Consider the following 22,458-nt stretch of genomic DNA (forward strand, 5'->3'; position numbering starts at 1 on the left):
TTCTATTGCACTGCTAGGCCCCATGCAAAACTGACTCAGACATCACTTCGTTAAAAGTTTAATAACTCTTTCAACAAAGCTGGATTGACTAGCAGTCTTCGAAAAAGTTGTAGACAATTAAATTATTTTTCTTATTATCACTTACAGTGATAATACGATGCATATAGTGACACCTAGCGGCGAAAATGTGAGCTAGTGGGTTTTCTCCATGTAAATTGTCGAAAAATCCCATACAAACTTCAGGCACGTTGGTCCGGTAGCTAGACTTCAAATTTGGAGCAAATACTCCTGGTGGGACTAGGAATCGACTCAGGGGTGGGCCGATAGGGGTCGTTTTTTTCTTGTCACTCAATTGTTAACTTACGCGTAATATCTAAGGCGCTTTCATTGATGACACGAGAACTTTCCTTTCTAACGGCGCCATCTTGAACAGATTCAATTATGTTCTTTATGTCCTCTTCACTTCGTTTTGGCGCTTTTCGCACGAAACTACGAACAATTTTTCTGTCAAAATAATTAAAATTTACATTATAGTAGCTACCTATAGTGTCTCTGAACGGCTGGTCTGTCGTGTCCCCAAGCGTATGTTTCATTATGATGTCCGTATTTTTTCAAAAACGAAAATATCGTAATACCAACACGAAACTCGTCGGCGAATGACCATATGAGGTTAAAGCCCAATAAATAAATAATAAATACAATGACGCTGTAACTAATATAGCTGTTCTACAGTAACAGTCGAAATGACAGTCGTCAACGATGTTCTCTACCGTGTATCTAATTCACGCAACATGAGAGACCTCTGCATATATTCGTGTAAATTTACAACTTTTTACATATTTGTATAATTCATACTATTTGCAATCAAAAATATGATTCTAAACGCCATTAAAATTCTTTTTGAATATGATTCTAAACGCCATAAAAAAATCAAAACGCTCTTAACAAAAGTTTTCTGAAATATAGAAGTATTATAGATAGTCACCTAGAGATATTTTAAATTTTATTCTAATAACTCAATTATTTTGTTTTACTACAAACTTTTTATAGGGTTAATGTGCTAGTAATGGACCCCTCAGTAGACGGTGCTAACAATTTCAAAGAATTTGGATAAATCCAGTTGTACTTTTAATGTAATATTCTATCAATTGATGATACCAAATCTTTCAAACAATATAATGCAAATTTAAAGCATTTCAACTTGATTCCTTAAGTAAAATTCGATATTTCGAACTGATATCCATATCCCTATAATGGACCCGTTTTCCTATTATGGACCCAGGGTCGAATATGCGCATTATGGACCCGGGTCCATTATACGCATATCCAACAATAATACATAAAATTGTATTTTTTCAGTTTTCTGGTAATATCAAGAGTCATTTTAGCACAGCAATTTAAGAAAAATATAAAATATGAAAAATAACAAAATCTTGTTATTCTTTCCTTTCATTAAATATTTCAATGGCACTCGAAACCTTTGACTAATGAATTAAATTTTTAATTGATCTGATGCTGATTTCAAAGGAAAACATGACTTTATATCAAGCGATGTGATTTTTATGACGCTTATGAGTAAAGTGATGAGGTCTGCATTATAGAAAGTCTTACACAAGTTTGCGAAAATTGTAATTGGCAATTGTCTGAATTGATTGGTGGTCGAATTATGACAATCCATCAACAATACAGTGTTACTCCACTAGCATTTGCAATATTAACGAGTCGGCTCTAAACATGTTCAGCGTCTAAAGGCAACGAATATTTTGTCATTTAATAATATTTAAAGATACCAAATACAAATTAAAAACGACACAATTTCGTGCATCATTTTGATCAGTTCATACAATTGCTTCTACATTCATGTATAGCTATATCTGAAGCGTTATGAAGAAACCGTAAGTATTTTAGCTGACAGGGCCCATGATTTACATGATTTAATCCCCAACTATTTAATTTCTACTATTTTCCAGAAAAAGTTCGATAAAAGTACTTTGTATCTTTAGTTTTGCTTTATTTTGGGACATAACAATAATGAACATGAAATTGCCTGGATATATGCAATGTATACAAGATTTCGAACTATATTATCTTATTTTAAAAATGAAATTAATTACAGCTCGTTGATTGCGATTTCGAGTTATTCGAAACAGTAATCAATGCTTCATTTTACGGTATTTATTTTAGTATTCCGTATAATCAAATTTTAGTATAGCTTCTTGAACGTTTAGCACCATCTTTTTTTCTAAATCAGTATATTTATTATATTACTTTTCAATAGAAGGATATTAGTGAATAAGTTGCAATCATTCTGCAAACCTGTGCACGACGAACTTGCTAAAGTATTACTCCAGAATTTAATTTTTCGTGGTTATTAGGTAATCTTTTCGGGCTATCCATGTCACTATTTTATTTTCTTCTATGGTGGGAAGCGTGGACCTTTTCTTGTTCCTTCAGGCCAGTTTTTCCATATACTCTGCGATTTGTTGATCCAATACTGAGAAGCTGCAAAATTTACAATTCGATGGTTTCAATCAATCTTATACTGAATCCTCAGAATGTTGATAACTCTTTTTAATTCTATTAGTTGATATTACAAGTTTCTAGTTATATTAATGTGTCAGGGGTCCATAATGCGCAGATACCTAGTTTCACTTGTTCCCATAATGGACCCCCAGAATTTCAATATAAATTTTAAATTATCTTAGTTTGTTAGATCTACATCGCAAAAGATTGTGTTAGTGTTAGGTATTAACCAGTAAAACAATATCTTTTTCATGCGTAGTTTATTTACATCAGAGCGAAGTATTCTTTTTATAGTAGTAAAACAATTACTTACAAACCCTGTGTCATGCTGCACTGGATTGAAATTGAGTGCAAATATCAATTTTGAAATGAATTATGGTGAAAAAACACATTCTAATTTCTGTCTAATTTTTTAAGGTGTCCTGTAACCAACAGTATACGTTAAAAACAGTTATTAATGAGGAATAATTGACAAAAAAGCGTCAGGGGGTCCATAATACGCAAAGGGTCTATTATAGGCATAGAAACCCTAACTTATTCGTGTTTCTTCATTAACAAGAATAAATTTTTCAAAAGGCCCATAATTTTTTTTATGAATTTCCTTTTGACAACAAGGCGATATTGTAAACCATTTGAAAGCTACATGAGAAAAAAACGAAAATATTCAACCATAGAATCTGATGATTAAAATGATGTTCCTCCAAACATCATCCTTAACGATATCCACTTCTCCATATTTTGTTATGTGTTATTTGTTAACGCTAGCAGTAGTACGCCGTGTCAGGTCACGTAGTCTTATTTCAATAGTGTTATCGTCTATATATGCTCGAGTGTTATATAAAACGTTATTATATTCGACAAAGTGTTTCATGTTGTTTTGCGAAGCGAATACATTGGAATACTTGCAAATTCACAGTCATATCCGTCACAAAAATGCTGGTTTTCTTACCACAGGAACAGATCCCTTACCAAATTATGTTTTTTTTTTAGAATTTATCCGCGAAAACCAACTGGAATCCCGGTATTTTTTAATTAATTTTCGCATAGATTTCAATATCGATCGAGACACTTTCATCTAGTTAATTCCACCCTCGACCGTACAGTATTTGCATCTAGGTTTTGTCCAACATTTGTTGTTTGAGACTTTGGTTGAGTTGTGTACTTGCTTGGTATCATTTGAAGCGTTCTCAAAGACGGATTCGCCGTACAGTACTGCAACTAGCATTAATTTTTTGTCAAATAATGATCCCAGATGTGGAGATCAGTGTGATTTTCCGAATGACCTTTACTTAACAGTAGTTTTTTTTTGATTATAGAGGTTTTAAACTTAGGGTCATTCGCCTCTTTTTACAGGTTTGATAAATCTCTGTGGAAAAATCTCTAACCCTATGTGGGGACTAGGAATCGAAACCAGGTGAGCTGCGTACAAGGAAATCAATTTACCCTATGCCCAGCCCCTTCCAACAATAGTTGACCGTATACGGCTCTATTTCGGCGATTGATTTGCAATTTGCGGGCAAACGTGCGAGTTTTCTTGTATTTTTTAAAAACTTGAACTTCAGTACTTTTAGAACACACTGAAAAATATTAATATTGCAGTTGACATAAACAACTTCACATCGTGGTGAAGTTTATGTATGACACATTTTGACTAAGTAACTGTGTGTTGGTATGGCCCAGTTAGTGAATAGGCGTGCTAAATAAGCCGACCGTTCGTTCATGTCCCCGCATTGCGGATTGCCATTTATTTCTAATGTCGCAATGGGTATGTAATTTTCATATCGCATGTAAGAGTCCGTTATAATAGGTGGATGCTTTTTGTTACATCTTATTCAAAGGAAATTTACAGTTTACTTTCAAACTGTATATAATTCAGCAGTTTTACCAGTTCCCGAGTTAACGCTGATGAATTTTGGAGGAAACAGTGCATAAATTTTTTCCGTTCTCTTTTTGTATAGTCAATGTCTGGAAACCATTTTAGTTTAAAAGTTTTAAGGACGTGCTGAATAGAGCCACAAGGTGGCAGCTAAAATGGCAGCCGTCGTTTCTGCTTCTTCTTTTTATTTCATCGTCAAAATCAAAACATTGCATAGGCGCGCAAGACAAAATCTTTTGTAACTTGAATGTCTTATATCAGATTGCTTAGAAATTGTATTACTGTATGCAGGCATGTTAGCACAAGCTGATGAATAGATTCTCTTCACGGAATTTTGATTCGTTTGGGAAATTTGTACTTTTTTATTTTTCAAAACTAATGAAACACGTGGTGCAAAAATCAGTCAGCTGATTGCTGAACGATACGCTTGTGTGCGTGCCATCTCATATCGGTATAGTACTTTCTAACCGCACACAGATGTTGCACGTAACCCGAACATAGCCGAACATAACCGAACATTTATTGTGATTTTGGCATCGCTTCACCTTAAGCCTATCAGCTTAAGTTCTTTCTCTCCAAAAGCATTGAAGTACGTTGGAGTTATATTGGATTCCAAACTCAACGGATCTGCTCACATTGAGTTCAGAATCGAGAAAGCGTACCTAGCCCTCGGGCAATGCAGACGAACTTTTGGAAAGACCATCTTAGATTCCGATGAAACATTGAATATTTCACCGCCATGGAAGACTAAACATTTTCCGCAATCAATAAGATCACTTTGACTCAAGAGCAATTTTTCAAAAGGGCATAGACGTTTCCGCGCATTAATTTGAAAAAAATTTTGGTCGATTTCTGTATTTTATACAGCAAAACTATCTGAGAACGAGTTACAGAGAATGAATACTTCTGTGCGAAAAAAATATACGCTGAAAAAAATGTTGTGTTATTTTTCACAATAACAAAATGCAATAGTTTTCGAGATATTTGGAATTAGAATATCGCCTTGATGTCAAAGAAAAAGCTACAGGAAATGTTATGGGCCTTCTGAAAAACCTATTGTTGTTGATGAAAAAATGTGAAAAACTTATAAAAAGGTTGTAATAAAATAAAATAATTGTGTTGTTAAAACAAAATTTAAAATATCTCGAAAACTATCTGACAAGGAGTTACAGAGAATGAACACTTCTGTACGAAAAAATATACAGTGAAAAAAGTGGTATTATTTTTCACAAAAACAAAACCTTATTCAACTTGCAAAAAAACCATTTTTTATATTTTGGCAATAAAATGATGGAAAACTTATCGCTAAAAAAGTTTTTCTAACAATCTCTGCAAAACCATGCTTCGGAGGATGGACCATAACTTCTTGAATAATTTTTTAAATTCAACTTGTTTTTTTCTATCTATATATGCTATCAACAAACTGTCTTTCGCTTTTTCAAATGAAATTTGCACAAAGCGCTTCAAAAAAATCACGAACTTAGCTCATTTTTTCGCCACAACTTTGTATATATTCCCTTAAGGTGTAAGTTTTTTTTCGAGAGTTGTCCTACTGGAGCTATAGAGCTAGATTCTCGGAAGGGCTCCCCGTCAGAATCACATACTACAATTTGCAGACGAGACAGGCAATGTCGCCCAATAAAACACTGCATTAGGCCAATTGTAGCGGGCCGTGATTCTGAATGTGATATTCATTGTACGGTTTAGGTATGTGCGGGCGTAGGGACTCGCGATCACGTGTATCATCGCGAAGAGCTCGAGCATTTGTAGTTAACGTCTTCGATCGCGTGTGCGTTTGTATGTCTCGTGTGCTAACGTGTATGTAACTTCGCGTGTATAAATTCTATTTTATAACCGTATTCCTTTCGCATATTCGCATGTGTTCTTGGATAATCACGCACGGACCGTGAGTCTAATACTTTATTTTTTGATGTACTTCTAAGATGCTAAAATAGTGTGAGATCTTCTATATCACTAGAGTGCCCGCTGATGTCGCCATGGAACGTGTTGTCTAGTGAATATGTGCTTTATTTTTTTGGCCCTACTGAATGTATGGACCTAATTTATTAGGACAGAGAGTAATGGTTTCCGGACGTGACCGATTCAGGAGCGCGTGAAAACGGACGTTTGTAGGTTCGTGGTTGAAACTTCGCGAGCTCTAAAACGTTCTCCTTATTACCAGGGTGTTATTAAGTTTGCACGATCGCGAACGTAGGTGTGCGTTGTTAATCGCGAAGGGCTTAAGCGTTCGTACGTTAACGTGACTGTCACGTGTGCTCGCGTTCATGTGACTTCGCGTGTACAAGACTGGATTTTGTAACCGTGTGGCATTTTCTATATACGCGTGCGTTCTTGGATGGTCACGCGGACCTTCATTCTGATAGTTAGTTTTTGGTGTACAATTCACATTCTGACAGAGAGTAAGTTACCCCATATCACTAGAGTCCTCGGTCATGTCGCCATGGAACGTGGTGTCCAGTGGATATGAGAGCTTTCTTTTTTTAATTGATCCAATTGAAGGCATGGACCTAGTCTGCTGATATCAAGGATAGAAACATCCTGAAGTGACCGATTCATGATCGTGCGAGTGCGGGAGTTTTTAGGTTCACGCTTGAGACCGCGTTTGAAAATTTATAGGAGCTGAGACATTCACTTTATCACTGGGATGCGATCATGTTTACTAGATCGCCGATGTAGATGTTGGGGATGATAGCGAAGGGCTCAAGCATTTGTATATTAACGTGTTTGTCACGTGTATGTGACTTCGCGTGTATAACTTCGATTTTATAATGACGGATTGTGTATTTTTGCTTGATCGCGCACGGACCGTGAATCTGAAGCTTAATTTTTAGTGTATGATACAGATAGTAGTCCGTTTCCACATATCACTTGAGTTCTAGGTCATGTCACCATGGAACGTGTTGTTTAGTGAATATGAGTGTCACTTTTTTGATTGGTTCAACTGAAGATATTAGTCCAGGCTGGTAAAACTTTCGGACGTGACCGTTTCATGATCGCGCGAGTGGTGGGTTAATGTTTGAGACCGCGTATGAAAGTTTAAAGAGGCCACGTTTACTTAATTACCAGGGTGTTTTCATGTAGGCGAAATCGCGGGCGTAAGTATATGTGGATTATTGCAATTGCATGGTCGCGTTTGTGGCCAGTTTTGTGTTATCGCGAAGGCCACGAGCGTTTGTACCTAAATGAGTATAGATAGCGTATAGCAGAGATATTCTAATAAAAGGAATCATAACATGCTGAATAAAGAAAAAAAGATGCAAAAAGCTTGACTAGAAGTGTATAAATTGAACAATACTATTTTGGTATACATAAATAATGGAAAAGCAAACTAATAGATGCACAGAAGAAACAGACCAATGAAGTAGAATAGAAAAACACATGTAACATGCAATCAAACTCGTCTAAATGCAGCAAATGTTGTATATTTATCATTACCGACAATTGTATGCTGTTAGACTTTCATCATGCTATGCTGGCCGGGAATGGATGACGTCGGTAAATTTATTTTACTCTAATTTATCCAGCCCGACTTTCCCCAATGAATAGAACTAAATGCTCAGATTGATCACCAGAAGTATTAGCCACTATTCTATCATATACGTCAGTTCTGCATCCATTCCCTGACCCAAATGTCACAAATACTCAGACGAATACATACATAGATACACATACGACTAGCACATAACAGTTGTACACTAGTACGAAAAACAACGATTATCACAAAGCTACAACTAATAGGTTTCTACTTATTCTACTTTATTAAATTAATTTAATTATTAAATTAATTTAATTGGTATATGCACGATGACGAAGTCGACCGATAAATGGACACACAATGAGTAATGACTCCCTCCGTGAGCCCGTCCACGAATACCACCAATAGAACAATATTTGCAAACATGGCACACAGCAAAAGTCAATCTACGTCGATCCGCCAGTCGGCCACGCCACCGCCCATAGACCAGTGGTTTAGCGTTGGTATGCGCTGGTGCGGAGTATGAAAAGACATATAACATAAAAAAGGCGCATAAGCCCTCTCGGTCTCCTCGATGCACCACTATCGAGGCGTAATGCAGTACCCATCTTAAAGCAATTGATGCTTGATGATGTTTGCAATACCGTCAAACCCCTAAACCTTGGGGAGGGATATTCCCTTAAGATGTAAGTTGACCTAAAAATATTCGAAAATTGACAATAACATTTTTGTTTACAGAGCTATAGATTCATCGGTTTCATGAAAAATGTGTATTTTATGGTTTAGAACAACTTTGCAGATGACTTTTTTTTAATAATTAAGGGGTCAATCGCAAGCAACCCTACATATCTCACTACCGCTGCTATGTAGTGCTTTAGTATCTTCAGCAAAGTTCTTCACAACAAGATTTTCTAGAACTTTGCCGAAGACCACAAGCTTTTGGGGAAATACATCTTCTATCTCACTTTTAGGGGAAATAATCACTCAATTCATTATATCTAAAGATGCATCTATTCATATGTAGAAACTTTTTCGAAAAAGTCTTATCTCCAAAATCAATGGTTCAGGAGTTATTCAATTTTGATCGTGAAAATGGCGTTATGAAACACTGTGCAGTGGCAACGCTGCTATTACTTAAATTAAATGCCCTATTTCTAAGTGATCCAGTTTATATATGCCTATGCTGAACACGTTATCATCCGTGGCTTTAATAACGCTACGTGATTGAAAAGACCTCAAACTGTTATAAAGAAAGATATAAAATAGAAAAACATCGCCATTTAGCACTAATAGCCAACTAATTCCGGAGCTCGGCAAGTTTCCTAGTAACCTAGCAAATAGAACCTACCTGTACACACTGTACACATGGATAGATGTTTTCTTATTGTTTAATTTTATTATTCGTTCTCATACAGCTAACGACCAAACGATGGCATGCATGCTTGTGGCAGCTAATGCTTGACTGCACATGACGTTGTTCTCTCCGCGAGTCTCGTCGGAGTAACATACCAACACATCATCTTTCTTCGAATTCAAAGCTGCATACGATACAATCAGCCGATTACTGCTCACCAAGCGAACTGATGCGATTGGTCTTTTAATATCTTTATCATACAGGCAATAACGTATTTTTATATGCATTTCATTTGCAGGCACTCAAACTGTAACCATTCACAGTGAGCTAAGCTTGCATGAATTCCTAATAGCAATTCCCATAATGATCGTGTCGTGTGATGAAGTCATCTACCATACTAGACGCAATGTTGAGAGAAAAAAAACACATCAACTAACCTTCTCCGACGGTTTTGTTAAATTTTTCACTAGATGTTGATTACCTGTAAAAGAAACAAAAAAAAACATTAGTGAACTGAAAACACCTCATCGCAGAACGAATTTTAACTCAGTAGCAATTATTGATTTTCTTTAAAATCCCAATGAACAGGGCATTTCATAAAAAGCAATATATGGTCGATTCGAACGCCGCCTCCTTTCGACCGCAAATTTGTTGTTGTTTGCTCGGTATTGAGACGACGGAAATGTAGGGTAAAATAACGTCAAACACCCATCTATTAGTATTTTCATGATTTTCAAATAACAATAGTAACAGAAATACTTGATTCACGAAAATCGGGTCACAGTTTCGGATATTATGAGTTTCTTGTTATGCTATGAAGCTTCAGTAACTAACCAATGACTAGGTATCAATCGACTTATCGTAATCATATCAGTTACTTATCATGATAAAATTATCACCAAGAATCTAATTTTATAATCTAGATCACTTAGAAGTGTTATTTAAGAGCCTAGGCTAGATCTAGTAAAATTTTTGTGTTAAATTATATCTTGAACTAAATTACGAAGAGAACGTCAAACCGTGCTATGATTCGTGAACAAATAAAGGATACGATACATTAACCGTGCGCAATAACCTGTTTGTTAATGAGTTTACTATACTGAATACAATTGAATCATAATATTGTTCACGAATTTCAGCATGATTCCAAAATTAATAAACTTCTGTTACCCATACAAGAGAGTAAACAATATACGACCTGAGCAGAACATTATTTTCAGATACATGAGCAACAAACGAAGCAAAATATAGAATAATAAACATTGATTACATGTTATTATTGCACTGTCATTAGATAATAGTATCAGAATAAGTAAGATATAAATACTTATTTTTAGAATAAAATAATTAAAACTCATTCAGTTCTAACTTTGATAAAACTATATCAATTTTTGATACAATTTTGTTTCTTGGCGACGTTTTATTATATTTTACCTTATTTTAAACAATAACTAGCCAGTTTTGTAATATGTTCTGTTACAAAACATTTTATACTATTTTGCTGTGCCTTTCTGATGAAGTTATCATACTTTGTTAATGATAAATTATCGAAAAATGAGTTTTGGCATGAACAATCACAGAAAACAATTATGGCACTCAATTCGGAATGTCACATGCCACACTGGACCGCATTGCACATAGTGCGCCATTTTCCCCTCATTCGAGAAGAGCAAACAGGCCCAGCACAAGTCCCATCACAAATGGCCGGACCAAATCAAATGACCTTTCACATTAAATGACTCGACAATTGCAGTTTTAAACGTTCATTACGTGTGGCGAACCGTCCCGGGTACTGCCAGGGGATTTTAAGGGCTAGTTGTCTGCCATTAAATCAGAGCAATATGTGATACATAGTATGCACTGTACAGTTAAAGGTCCGGACATACGATATTAGTTTCCCGGCTGTAGTTTATTGTTTTCGATATACAACGCAGACAGAGGGGTACGTTCGGTAGTAAACCTAGCTCCGCCATAGATAAGGATGAAAGTGTTTTCAACATATTTTTGCTTTGATTTATTTGCATTGTTTCCATAAAGTATCTGAAATCATGAAGCGAACAGATATTAGGCTTGGTATAGGTGTGTCGTAGTATTATGGATATGAGACTCGTCCGATACACAGACGGTCCGGATACAATCCCCAAACCCCACATAGGGGTTTATATTATTCTATAGGGGATTGTTCACGAAATTCTGAAATTCTTTAAAGGAACAAAAGTCGAAATGACGACGGAGGGGATCGTGTGCCCGCACCTTAAATTCCTTAAGTCCGCCTAGTTCCTTCGTTTCCATTCGCCTATGTGGCACCCGAACGGCCGGAAGCACACGTCGCATTCTACTTCAGTAGGTCATATCCTGCTTCCTATACGGTATTTGTGTTTCATCCGGTGTCCTTTGGCGTACGAGACAGCATAGTCGTATACTGAGTTTATTTATAGAATGCATTCGGAAAGCCTATTTCTTATTCCATGCGAACAGTGCTGTTGTGAAGTTGGAGTTACAGCATGTACCATGAAAAAATGCAATTAAATTGTCTCCATAATGGTTTGATTAAACTATATCCAATATTCTAAAAAGCGTGCGGAATTATTAGACAAATATTTGTGCGGCTTGAGAAAGGTAAGGGTTATAACGTTTCATTTTCGACTCATTAGTATTGAGTGACCTACTTGTTAAGCACACATAGACGTCCAATAAGAAACAGTACTTGCGTTACCATTTAAAAAACGGCTGCGGATGATGATCCGCTGATACAGAATTCAAAAAAATTATGAGAAATAGTGTCATCGAAATACGATTCATCTATCAATCTAATGTATTACACTGTGCTATTTCTCTTAACGAGGAGAAAAGAGGTCATAACCGTAACAACGTAACGCATTTTTTTTCGAGAGTTGTCCTACTGGACCTGTAGAGCTAGGTTCTCGGAATCACACACTACAATTGCAGACGGGACAGGCAATGACGCCCACTAAAACACTGCTTTAGGCCGTTTGAGACCGCGTTTGAAGCTTCGTAAGTGCTAAAACGTTCACCTTATTACCGGGGTCATCAAATTTGCGCGATCGCGGACGTAGGTGTGCGTTGTCAATCGCGAAGGGCTCAAGCGTTCGTATGTTAACGTATTTAAGCCTAACTTCGCGTCTTCAAAACTGTATTTTGTAACCCTGTGGCCAATCACATATTCGCGTGTGTTCTTGGATGGCCACGCGGACCTTCGTTCTGAGATTTAGTTTCCGGTGCACGGATCACATTCTGACAGGGAGTGAGTTACCCCATATCACTAAAGTTCCCGGTCAAGTCGCCATGGAACATGTTGTCCAGTGGATATGAAAGTTTTCTTTTTTTTTAATTGCTCCAATTGAAGGCATGGACCTAGACTGCTGGTACAGATAACAGAGACTTCCGGAAGTGACCGATCAATGATCGCGTGAAAATTTATAAATGCTGAGACGTTCACCTTATCATCGGGATGTTATCATGTTTGCGAGATCGCGGGTGTAGGTTGCGTGGATGATCGCGAAGGGCTCAAGCATTTGTATGTTAACGTGTTTGTCGTGTGTATGTGGCTTCGCGTGTATAACTTCGATTTGATAACTGTATGCCCATTCGCATATTCACGTGCTTTTAGATGATTGTGCGCACCGTGAATCTGATACTTAATTTTCAGTGTACGAGCTCAGATGCTAGAAGAGAGAGAGAGACTGCTCCCATTTATTAATATTTATTTCTTATCTTCGGTATACACCGTACAGACATATTTTAAAACTATATATTTCTTATTAATAGCTTATATCTATGCTTGGAAACCTTAAAATCATAAACCGAAGAAGCTTCGCTAAAGCTGCGGCAACATCTTTCCAGTGGATTATTTTGTTCATATGAAGTACGGTGTCTAGGGATCCACAACAGAGTGGGGTTACGAAGAACACGAGAAGGCGCATACAAATTAACACACGAGAGAAGATCGGGACTGTAGATATTACCTGACAGCAAGTCGAAAACAAAAACTCTTTGCAGGAAGATACGGCGAGTCACCAGAGTCTGCAGACCGAGTAACATATCTATCGGCATAAGGAGGCAACACAACTGGATCATTCCATGGACGTTTCCTGAGGGCGAATCGCACAAAACATCTTTGTATACGTTCTAGTCGGTCAATTTGAACGGTATGGTATGGTGCCCACACTTGCACAGCATACTCCAGAACACTTCTGATCAGGGCACAGTGAAGTGCTTTTAGTGCGTAGAAATCATCGAAGTCCGCCGTGTTCCGCTTTAAGAAGCCCAGCATTCCGAAAGCCTTAGCAGTTGTCGCGGTGATATGGTCGGAAAAGGTCAACTTCCTATCGAAGAGCACTCCCAAGTCACGGATCGAGTCGACGTTTTCTTCCGTTTAGGCAGTAGCCATAACGTCCTGGAGTAAGTAAGCGTCCGAAATTAATTACTTTGCATTTATTAACGTTTACTTCCATTCCGTTAAGCGTGCACCATTCTTGAATAGTACATATATCTGCTTGAAGCACTACGGCGTCAAGTGCAGAAGCGATAGTTCAGAAGATTTTGAGATCCTCCACGTATAGCAATTTCCCAGACTTGATCCGACTACAGATATCATTAATAAACAAAATAAAAATAAGCGGGCCCAGCGGGACACCTGTGGGTGTTCTGAATGTGCTCATCACAACACAAACGGTTTGTGGTGAGGATCGACTTTGAGAATAGCAGTCGGAGGTTCAAGCAGCTCTACGATGTCCGTGTTGTTTACGAATGCAAGATCAAGGATCCTCCCGTTCACATTCGTTAATGAGCAGATCTGGCACAGACCGCCTGCAACCATAGACTCCGTTACAGCTATTTCTTGTTCCACAGAAGCATTAATAGGTAGGTAATATTTTAGATCATTATCGAGCGACCACTGAAGGCGTGGAAGATTGTAGTCTCCAAAGACGAGAATAGTGTCGATGCTGCCAGCATTGTCTAGAATTGTTTGAACGGCATTAGCGTGCGCGTGATACAAATCCGGATCACTATTTGGCCTAAGATGAACACAGCTAATATATACAGATTGATTCGGGAGGACGATACGCACGGCGATTTGCTCCAAGCGTTCAATTCCAGACAAGCTTAGCTACGAACCTGCGAGGTTGTTCTTTACCGCTATTAGGACGCCACCGCCTCGACGCAGATGACTGGTTATTGAGTTGCGATCGCAGCGGTATATTACGTAGCTCGACGAGAGTTCAGCGTTTAATATGTCTTCGCGCAGCCAGGTTTCCGTTAGGACAATGACGTCGTATTCACTAGAAGAAAGCGCTAGATGAAATCCTTGTGTTTTCGTTCTAATTCCTCGCACGTTCTGGTAGTAAACGGAAAGAAACTGCTCGGAATGCGCGGCAACTTCGGGAACAGGCAATACATGATGTGAAACAGGCGATGTAACTAGTTAGGAGGATGCCGAAGAGCAGTGGAAGCAGTCATTGTTCGCGCCTCTGTTCAGCGCTAATCACTGCCAAATAAAATTGTCCACACCATTTCATTATTATCGAGCAACATCTCCAACTAGCAAGAACATTCTCGAATGAACGCCAAATATTCCTTTCGCACACGATCATCTCACACACAGCAGTAGCAACAACAATAGCAGCAGCAGCGATACGCGCGGCAATGCATCATTCTCAACAAGCGTGAATGAGCCAAATATACAATCGCCCGATGCGGAAAGGAGACGAAGAACAATTGATGTGTGACATGGCATCGACAAGCATCGCGGATGAGCCACGCGTTTCTAGAACGTGTGGCGTGTAATATAAATACGCGCGTTCTGCGCATCGCAGCAATCAGTTTTATTTCAACAAGTGTGAAGTACAAGTGAAGAGTGAAAATAAAAGAGTAAAGTGTGAAGTGTAAAACAGTGCTTTCCATTCTGATTAATCACATCCAGTAGCAAGTGGTTTTCCAAAATACAGCCCACATAAGTTGTTTGCGGTTTGTTTTGAGTGGTCCATCCAAGAGTGTGATTTGTCTGCGGACAAGTGTAAACATAGCCAGCCACCAACAGCAAGCTGCAAATTTCCTACACCAAGGGCCACCCCTAGGCCCAAACATTGGTCCTTCGAACCGGATATTAGGTCCATCGTTCCTGTTGCCACCGTGACTTCTGATGTGATTAGTGAGTGAAAAAGTGCAAAATGACGAAAAGAACGCCAGCAAAGAAGGCTACCCCATCGGAAGGTGAAAAGGCCGAAGAACAACCTGTGAATGCGTTGATCCACAACCGTGGAATGGCGCAACGGATCATCAGCAGAATCAGAAACATCCTGCAGAAAGCTGAAACCGAGCAAACAGAGCTAACACCAGCTCAGATAAAAGTGTACCAGAAAAGTGTTGAAGGTGCATATGTCGAGTTCACTAAGCATCACCAAGAGATCGTAGCCCAAATCCCAACAAGTGAACGTGATGAACAAGATGAGTGTTTCATGCAGTTCGTCGATCTTCATGAAGAAGTATCAATTTTTCTGGAATCCTGGCTCCAGAATTTCGCCCCACCAACAACTCAGCAGCCGCATCCACCAGCAACCCAACCACCGTTGCTAGTCCAACAGTCTCTTCCTCGTGCAATTCCTACATTTGATGGCAGGTATGAGCACTGGGAAAAATTTAAGGTGATGTTCCGGGATGTGGTGGATCAATCCAACGAATCCAACCGCATCAAACTGTATCATCTTGAAAAATCACTCATCGAAGATGCAGCAGGTATAATAGACGCAAAAACTATCAGCGATGGAAACTATGAGCGGGCATGGCAGCTGCTCGAGGAACGCTTCGAAGATAAAAGACGCATAGTTCATCTACACATTGGAGGTCTCATTAACACGAAGAAGTTGTCCAAGGGGAGCTACGATGAATTGCGAACGCTCGTCGAGTCTTTCATCAGCCATGTGGAGAACCTCAAATTTCTTGGCCAGGATTTCACTGGAGTTTCAGAGCAGATGCTGATTTACATACTGGCTAGAGCGCTAGATGACGAAACTAAGATGCTTTGGGAGTCCACAATCAAGCGAGGAGATATGCCCAGCTACGACGAAACCATTGCTTTCCTGAAACACCGTGTCTACGTACTAGAGCGATGCCAAAACCAACCACAACGCAACGAATTTTCCATCAAGCCACAGCATGTCAATCCCGTACCACAAACCACCAAGACATCATTCCATAGAGCCTACACAGCTACAACACAGCCAAAACAAGGATCTCGGTGTGACTTCTGTGAGTGCAATCATTTTAACTTCAAGTGTCCGACATTCAGAAAGTTATCGATCAGCCAGCGTTTCGCAATGGTGAGGAGGAAAAATATTTGTTTTAACTGCCTCCGAGTTGGACACCGATCGATACAATGCCACTCCACTAAGTCATGTTTCAAATGCCAAAAGAAACACCATACCATGTTGCACTATGAAACTCCGTTGCAGAATGTTGCGTCACAGGGAAGTTTTATGAGTCAACCAACAAATTCGTCGATAGCACGTGAATCGATCAACAGTGAACGATTTGGTAATGAGCCATCTTCGCACAACCGCTCCCAGTTACAGAAAACTCCTATGCTTCTTACGGCCGTCGTCAATGTGCGAGATCGCAAAGGAGGAGTTATTTCTTGCCGCGCCTTGCTGGACAACGGTTCCACGGTAAACCTAATTTCTGAATCAATGGCGAACCGTTTAGGTCTGGAAAGAAAACCAGTATGCATCCCTATTACTGGCATTGGAGAATCAAAAACGTATGCTAAAGACATCATCCTTGCAGAAGTTCGATCCAGAATCAGCAATTTTAGCATGGAGATAGAATGCTTGGTCGTTTCCAAAGTAACGGAAGTGATTCCCTCAACAAAGATCGATATATCCAATTGGCCGATACCAGCAGGTTTTAAAATGGCGGATCCGCAGTTCCATACGCCCAACCATGTTGACATACTCATCGGTGTATCCAAGTTCTTCCGTTTGCTAAAATCGGGATTCTTCCAAATGGCTGATGACTTTCCGGATCTTCGAGAGACTCATTTCGGATGGGTAGTCGCTGGAGATATAGGAAATTCATATGTGAGACACCCCAGCTCGAAGCTATCAATCCTTCCGATTGAGGACAACCGGTTTTCTAAGTATGAACATCCTAATAATTCTGGGAATCCATCCCAGCCCGGGGGAGTATGTTCGCGCCTCTGTTCAACGCTAATCACTGCCAAATAAAATTGTCCACACCATTTCATTATTATCGAGCAACATCTCCAACTAGCAAGAACATTCTCGAATGAACGCCAAATATTCCTTTCGCGCACGATCATCTCACACACAGCAGTAGCAACAACAATAGCAGCAGCAGCGATACGCGCGGCAATACATCATTCTCAACAAGCGTGAATGAGTCAAATATACAATCGCCCGATGCGGAAAGGAGACGAAGAACAATTGATGTGTGACATGGCATCGACTAGCATCGCGGATGAGCCACGCGTTTCTAGAACGTGTGGCGTGTAATATAAATACGCGCGTTCTGCGCATCGCAGCAATCAGTTTTATTTCAACAAGTGTGAAGTACAAGTGAAGAGTGAAAATAAAAGAGTAAAATGTGAAGTGTAAAACAGTGCTTTCCATTCTGATTAATCACATCCAGTAGCAAGTGGTTTTCCAAAATACAGTCCACATAAGTTGTTTGCGGTTTGTTTTGAGTGGTCCATCCAAGAGTGTGATTTGTCTGCGGACAAGTGTAAACATACACAATCGTCTGAACTCTCGATCGAAGCAGATCGTTTTCTTGTGCTGTGCATAGAGTAGATCAATATAAATATATACATTGTGAAGGCCAGTCATTGTTTGCGGCAGGCTTTGTTCGCCGGTGCCTAGGTTGGTGAAGTGAATAGTTCAATAACCGGACAAGCCGCTATATAAGCTAAGTATCTTTTTTTTCTCATTTCCCTTTCCCCCGATCTGTCGCTACTTCTTAGATCCCTTTCCCCTGAATATAAGTTTCATCTCTCGTTTACACCACGTGCTATCCTCGTGCCTAAATGGCCGAGGGCGAAGTAACATTGGATGGGAATGATATTCCCATGGATATACCGGATAAACCCGAAATTACTCCCTCCCCTGATTCCCCCAGTCCTCCTCGTATTAAAACATACCCACCCAGTTCAACTGGGCCCTGGGTGGTCTATTTCCGGCCCATTACGAAATCGCTTAATATTTTAGAGATCTCACGGGAGCTGACTGCTAACTACCCGGCCGTAGCTCAGATAACACGTGTTAGAGCTAATAAGATACGCATATTAGTGAATGACCTCGACCAGGCAAACCAGATTGCTCGCAGCGAGCGCTTTACAAAGCAATTTAAGGTGTATATACCTTGTTTGGCAGTGGAGATCGACGGGGTCGTTGCCGAACCGGGTTTGAAGTGCGAAGACGTGTTGAAGTATGGAGTTGGTTGCTTTAAGGACCCCTCACTTGAACATGTGAAGATTCTGGAATGCAAGCAATTGTATTCAGCAAAAACTGAGAATAATAAGACAACTTATTCATTGTCAGACTCGATTCGGGTGACTTTCTCCGGGTCTTCCCTCCCCAACTATGTCCTCCTGGATAAGGTTCGTCTACCGGTTCGCCTGTTTGTACCGCGGGTAATGAACTGCAGCAATTGCAAGCAGCTGGGCCACACAGCCACCTATTGTGGCAATAAGAAAAGGTGCGGCAAATGCGAGGGAGAACATGAGGATGACTCTTGCAGTGGAGAAACTGAGAAGTGTATTTACTGCGGGGGCCTTCCGCATGATCTTAAATCATGCCCCGCGTACAAACAGCGCGGGGATAAAATTAAGCGCTCCCTTAAGGAACGCTCGAAGCGCTCTTATGCAGAAATTCTTAAGAATGCTTCGCCATCTGTCTCTTCCGAAAATTCCTTTGCTCTTTTGGCTGGCGTTGAGCAAGAATCTGACGACCTACAAGAGGGAACATCTTTGGTTAACCCAGGGGAGTCCAGGAAGAGGAAAAATCAAGCTTCCCCTAGATTGCCTCGTAAGGGTGCCAAGGTGTCGTCCACTCAGAGTGCGCCAACTACAATCAATAAATCCAACGGAAGTGATGCACTAAAGCCGAAGCAATTTGCTCCAGGACTTGGAAATTTTAATTCTAACAAGGAGTATCCACCACTTCCAGGGACACCAAAAACCCCAAGTGTTCCCTTTTTTCAAACAAATACTCAGTCCAGTAGCGGACTAATGAAATTTTCTGACATAGTGGACTTAATTTTCACAGCTTTCAATGTTACTGATCCTCTTAAAAGCATTCTGATACATTTTCTCCCTATGGTGCAAACATTTTTGAAACAGTTGACTGCTAAATGGCCCCTCCTTGCAGCGATCGTATCCTTCGATGGCTAAGTCATCAAACGAGGTCACTGATTCGATCACTGTCCTACAGTGGAATTGCAGAAGTATCCTCCCGAAAATCGATTCCTTCAAATTCTTACTAAACAGTTTAAAATGTGATGTTTTCGCATTATGTGAAACTTGGTTAACTTCCGATATAAATCTCAACTTCCACGACTTTAATATAATCCGTCTGGATCGAGAAAACCCTTATGGAGGAGTACTTTTGGGGATCAAAAAGTGCTATTCTTTCAACCGAATTAACCTCCCTTCGACACCAGGCATTGAAATTGTCGCTTGTCAAGTTCTAATCAAAGGTAAAGACCTTTGCATTGCTTCCATCTACATTCCTCCTAGAGCCTCGGTAGGGCACCGAACGCTTTGTAATATCACGGAATCCTTACCGGCACCGCGGCTAGTTCTGGGAGACTTTAACTCGCACGGTACGGTATGGGGCTGTCTTCATGATGATAATAGATCAACATTAATCCAAGATCTTTGCGATAATTTCAACATGACCATCTTAAACACGGGAGAAATAACGCGGATTCCTACACCACCAGCACGCGCAAGTGCGTTGGATTTGTCGCTTTGCTCGACATCGCTACAGTTAGATTGCATGTGGAAGGTGATCCCTGATCCCCACGGTAGCGATCATTTGCCTATCGTGATTTCAATTGCTAACGGTTCAAGACCATCGGAAACAATCAATGTCTCGTATGACCTCACACGGAACATTGATTGGAAGAGTTACGCGACCGCGATATCCGTTAAAATCGAATCCACTCAAGAACTTCCTCCGGAGGAAGAGTACAGGTTTTTGGCTGGCTTGATTCTCGACAGTGCGAATCAAGCTCAGACTAGACCAGTACCCAGCGCGAATACCCATGGACGGTCTCCCACCCTGTGGTGGGATAAAGAGTGCTCAGAGCTGTACGCGGAAAAGTCCACTGCATATAAGGCCTTCCGGGAAGACGGGTTACCCGCTAGCTATCTACAGTACGCGTCGTTAGAAAGGCGAATGAAGAGTCTAATGAAAGCCAAAAAACGCAGTTATTGGCGCCGGTTCGTCGACGGGTTAACGAGAGAAACAGCGATGAGCACTCTTTGGGGTACGGCTCGACGTATGCGTAACCGTAATAGTACCAACGAGAACGTGGAATATTCAAACCGTTGGATATTCGCTTTCGCCAAGAAGATCTGTCCGGACTCTGTCCCGGTACAGAAAACGTGCCGCGCCGCGTCTCCTCCCGATACCGCGAACGAAACACCGTTTTCGATGGTGGAGTTCTCACTTGCTCTCTTATCGTGCAACAATAACGCCCCAGGGTTAGACAGAATTAAATTCAACTTGCTGAAGAATCTGCCTGACACTGCAAAAAGGCGCTTGTTGAATTTATTTAACAAGTTTCTTGAGGGTAACATTGTCCCTTATGAATGGAGGCAAGTGAAGGTCATCGCCATCCAAAAACCAGGAAAACCAGCCTCCGACCACAACTCGTATCGGCCGATTGCAATGCTGTCCTGTATTCGGAAGTTATTCGAGAAAATGATCTTGTTTCGCCTCGACAATTGGGTTGAAGCAAATGGCTTACTGTCAGATACACAATTTGGCTTCCGCAAAGGCAAAGGGACGAACGATTGCCTTGCGTTACTTTCTACAGAAATCCAAATGGCCTATGCTAACAAAGAGCAGATGGCATCAGTCTTCTTGGATATTAAGGGGGCTTTTGACTCAGTTTCTATCAACATTCTGTCAGAGAAGCTGCACCAGCATGGTCTTTCGCCAATTTTAAATAACTTTTTGCTAAACCTGTTGTCTGAAAAGCACATGCACTTTTCGCATGGCGATTTAACAACATTGCGATTTAGCTACATGGGTCTTCCCCAGGGCTCATGTCTAAGTCCCCTGCTCTACAATTTCTACGTGAATGACATTGACGATTGTCTTGCCAATTTATGCACGCTAAGGCAACTTGCAGACGACGGCGTGGTCTCTGTCACAGGGCCCAAAGCTGCCGACTTGCAAGGACCATTACAAAATACCTTGGACAATTTGTCTGCTTGGGCTCTTCAGCTGGGTATTGAGTTCTCCACGGAGAAAACTGAGTTGGTTGTTTTTTCTAGGAAGCGTGAGCCGGCGCAACTCCAGCTTCTATTAATGGGTGTAACGATCAATCAGGTTTTCACATTTAAATATCTCGGGGTATGGTTCGACTCTAAAGGTACCTGGGGATGTCACATTAGGTATCTGAAACAGAAATGCCAACAAAGGATCAATTTTCTCCGAACAATAACTGGAACATGGTGGGGTGCCCACCCAGGAGACCTGATCAGGTTATACCAAACAACGATATTGTCGGTGATGGAGTACGGGTGTTTCAGTTTCCGCTCCGCTGCGAACATACACTTCATCAAACTGGAGAGAATCCAGTATCGTTGCTTGCGCATTGCCTTGGGTTGCATGCACTCGACCCATACGATGAGTCTCGAAGTGCTGGCGGGCGTTCTTCCGCTAAAAAATCGATTTTGGGAACTCTCATATCGATTGCTCATCCGATGCGACATTCTGAACCCGCTGGTGATTGAAAACTTCGAGAGGCTCGTCGAGCTTAATTCTCAAACCCGATTTATGGCCTTGTACTTCGACTACATGGCACAGAGCATCAATCCTTCTTCGTACAATCCCAACCGTGTCCGTTTCCTAGATACTTCTGATTCTACTGTATTCTTCGACACATCCATGAAGGAAGAGATTCGTGGAATCCCGGACCATATACGCCCGCAGGTGATCC

The 22,458-nt window shown here is 40.4% G+C and overlaps 2 protein-coding genes across 8 annotated transcripts in view; one reads left to right on the forward strand and one right to left on the reverse strand.

The window, feature by feature from the left end:
- The window catches only part of LOC131691135 (cAMP-dependent protein kinase type II regulatory subunit), a 348,167-nt gene that overhangs the window by 258,356 nt on the left and 67,353 nt on the right, over positions 1–22,458 (reverse strand). Inside the window, exon 3 of one of the 7 annotated variants that reach the window (XM_058977315.1) lies at positions 9,687–9,730. The exons of the other annotated variants lie outside the window; for them this stretch is intronic. The gene's annotated coding sequence lies outside the window, so the exon portion shown is untranslated. The remainder of the gene's footprint in view (positions 1–9,686; positions 9,731–22,458) is intronic. 7 annotated transcript variants of the gene reach the window in all.
- On the forward strand, positions 15,441–17,492 carry LOC131687997 (uncharacterized). Its single transcript, XM_058972121.1, has one exon. The coding sequence runs from the start codon at positions 15,441–15,443 to the stop codon at positions 17,490–17,492; it is 2,052 nt and encodes a 683-aa protein (XP_058828104.1).

The sequence above is a fragment of the Topomyia yanbarensis genome, chromosome 3 (genome assembly GCF_030247195.1).
Source record: "Topomyia yanbarensis strain Yona2022 chromosome 3, ASM3024719v1, whole genome shotgun sequence".
NCBI lineage: Eukaryota > Metazoa > Arthropoda > Insecta > Diptera > Culicidae > Topomyia > Topomyia yanbarensis.

What these genes read in the sequence shown, in the direction of transcription:
- LOC131687997 (XM_058972121.1), top strand. Translation starts at nt 15,441, where the DNA reads ATGACGAAAAGAACGCCAGCAAAGAAGGCTACCCCATCGGAAGGTGAA.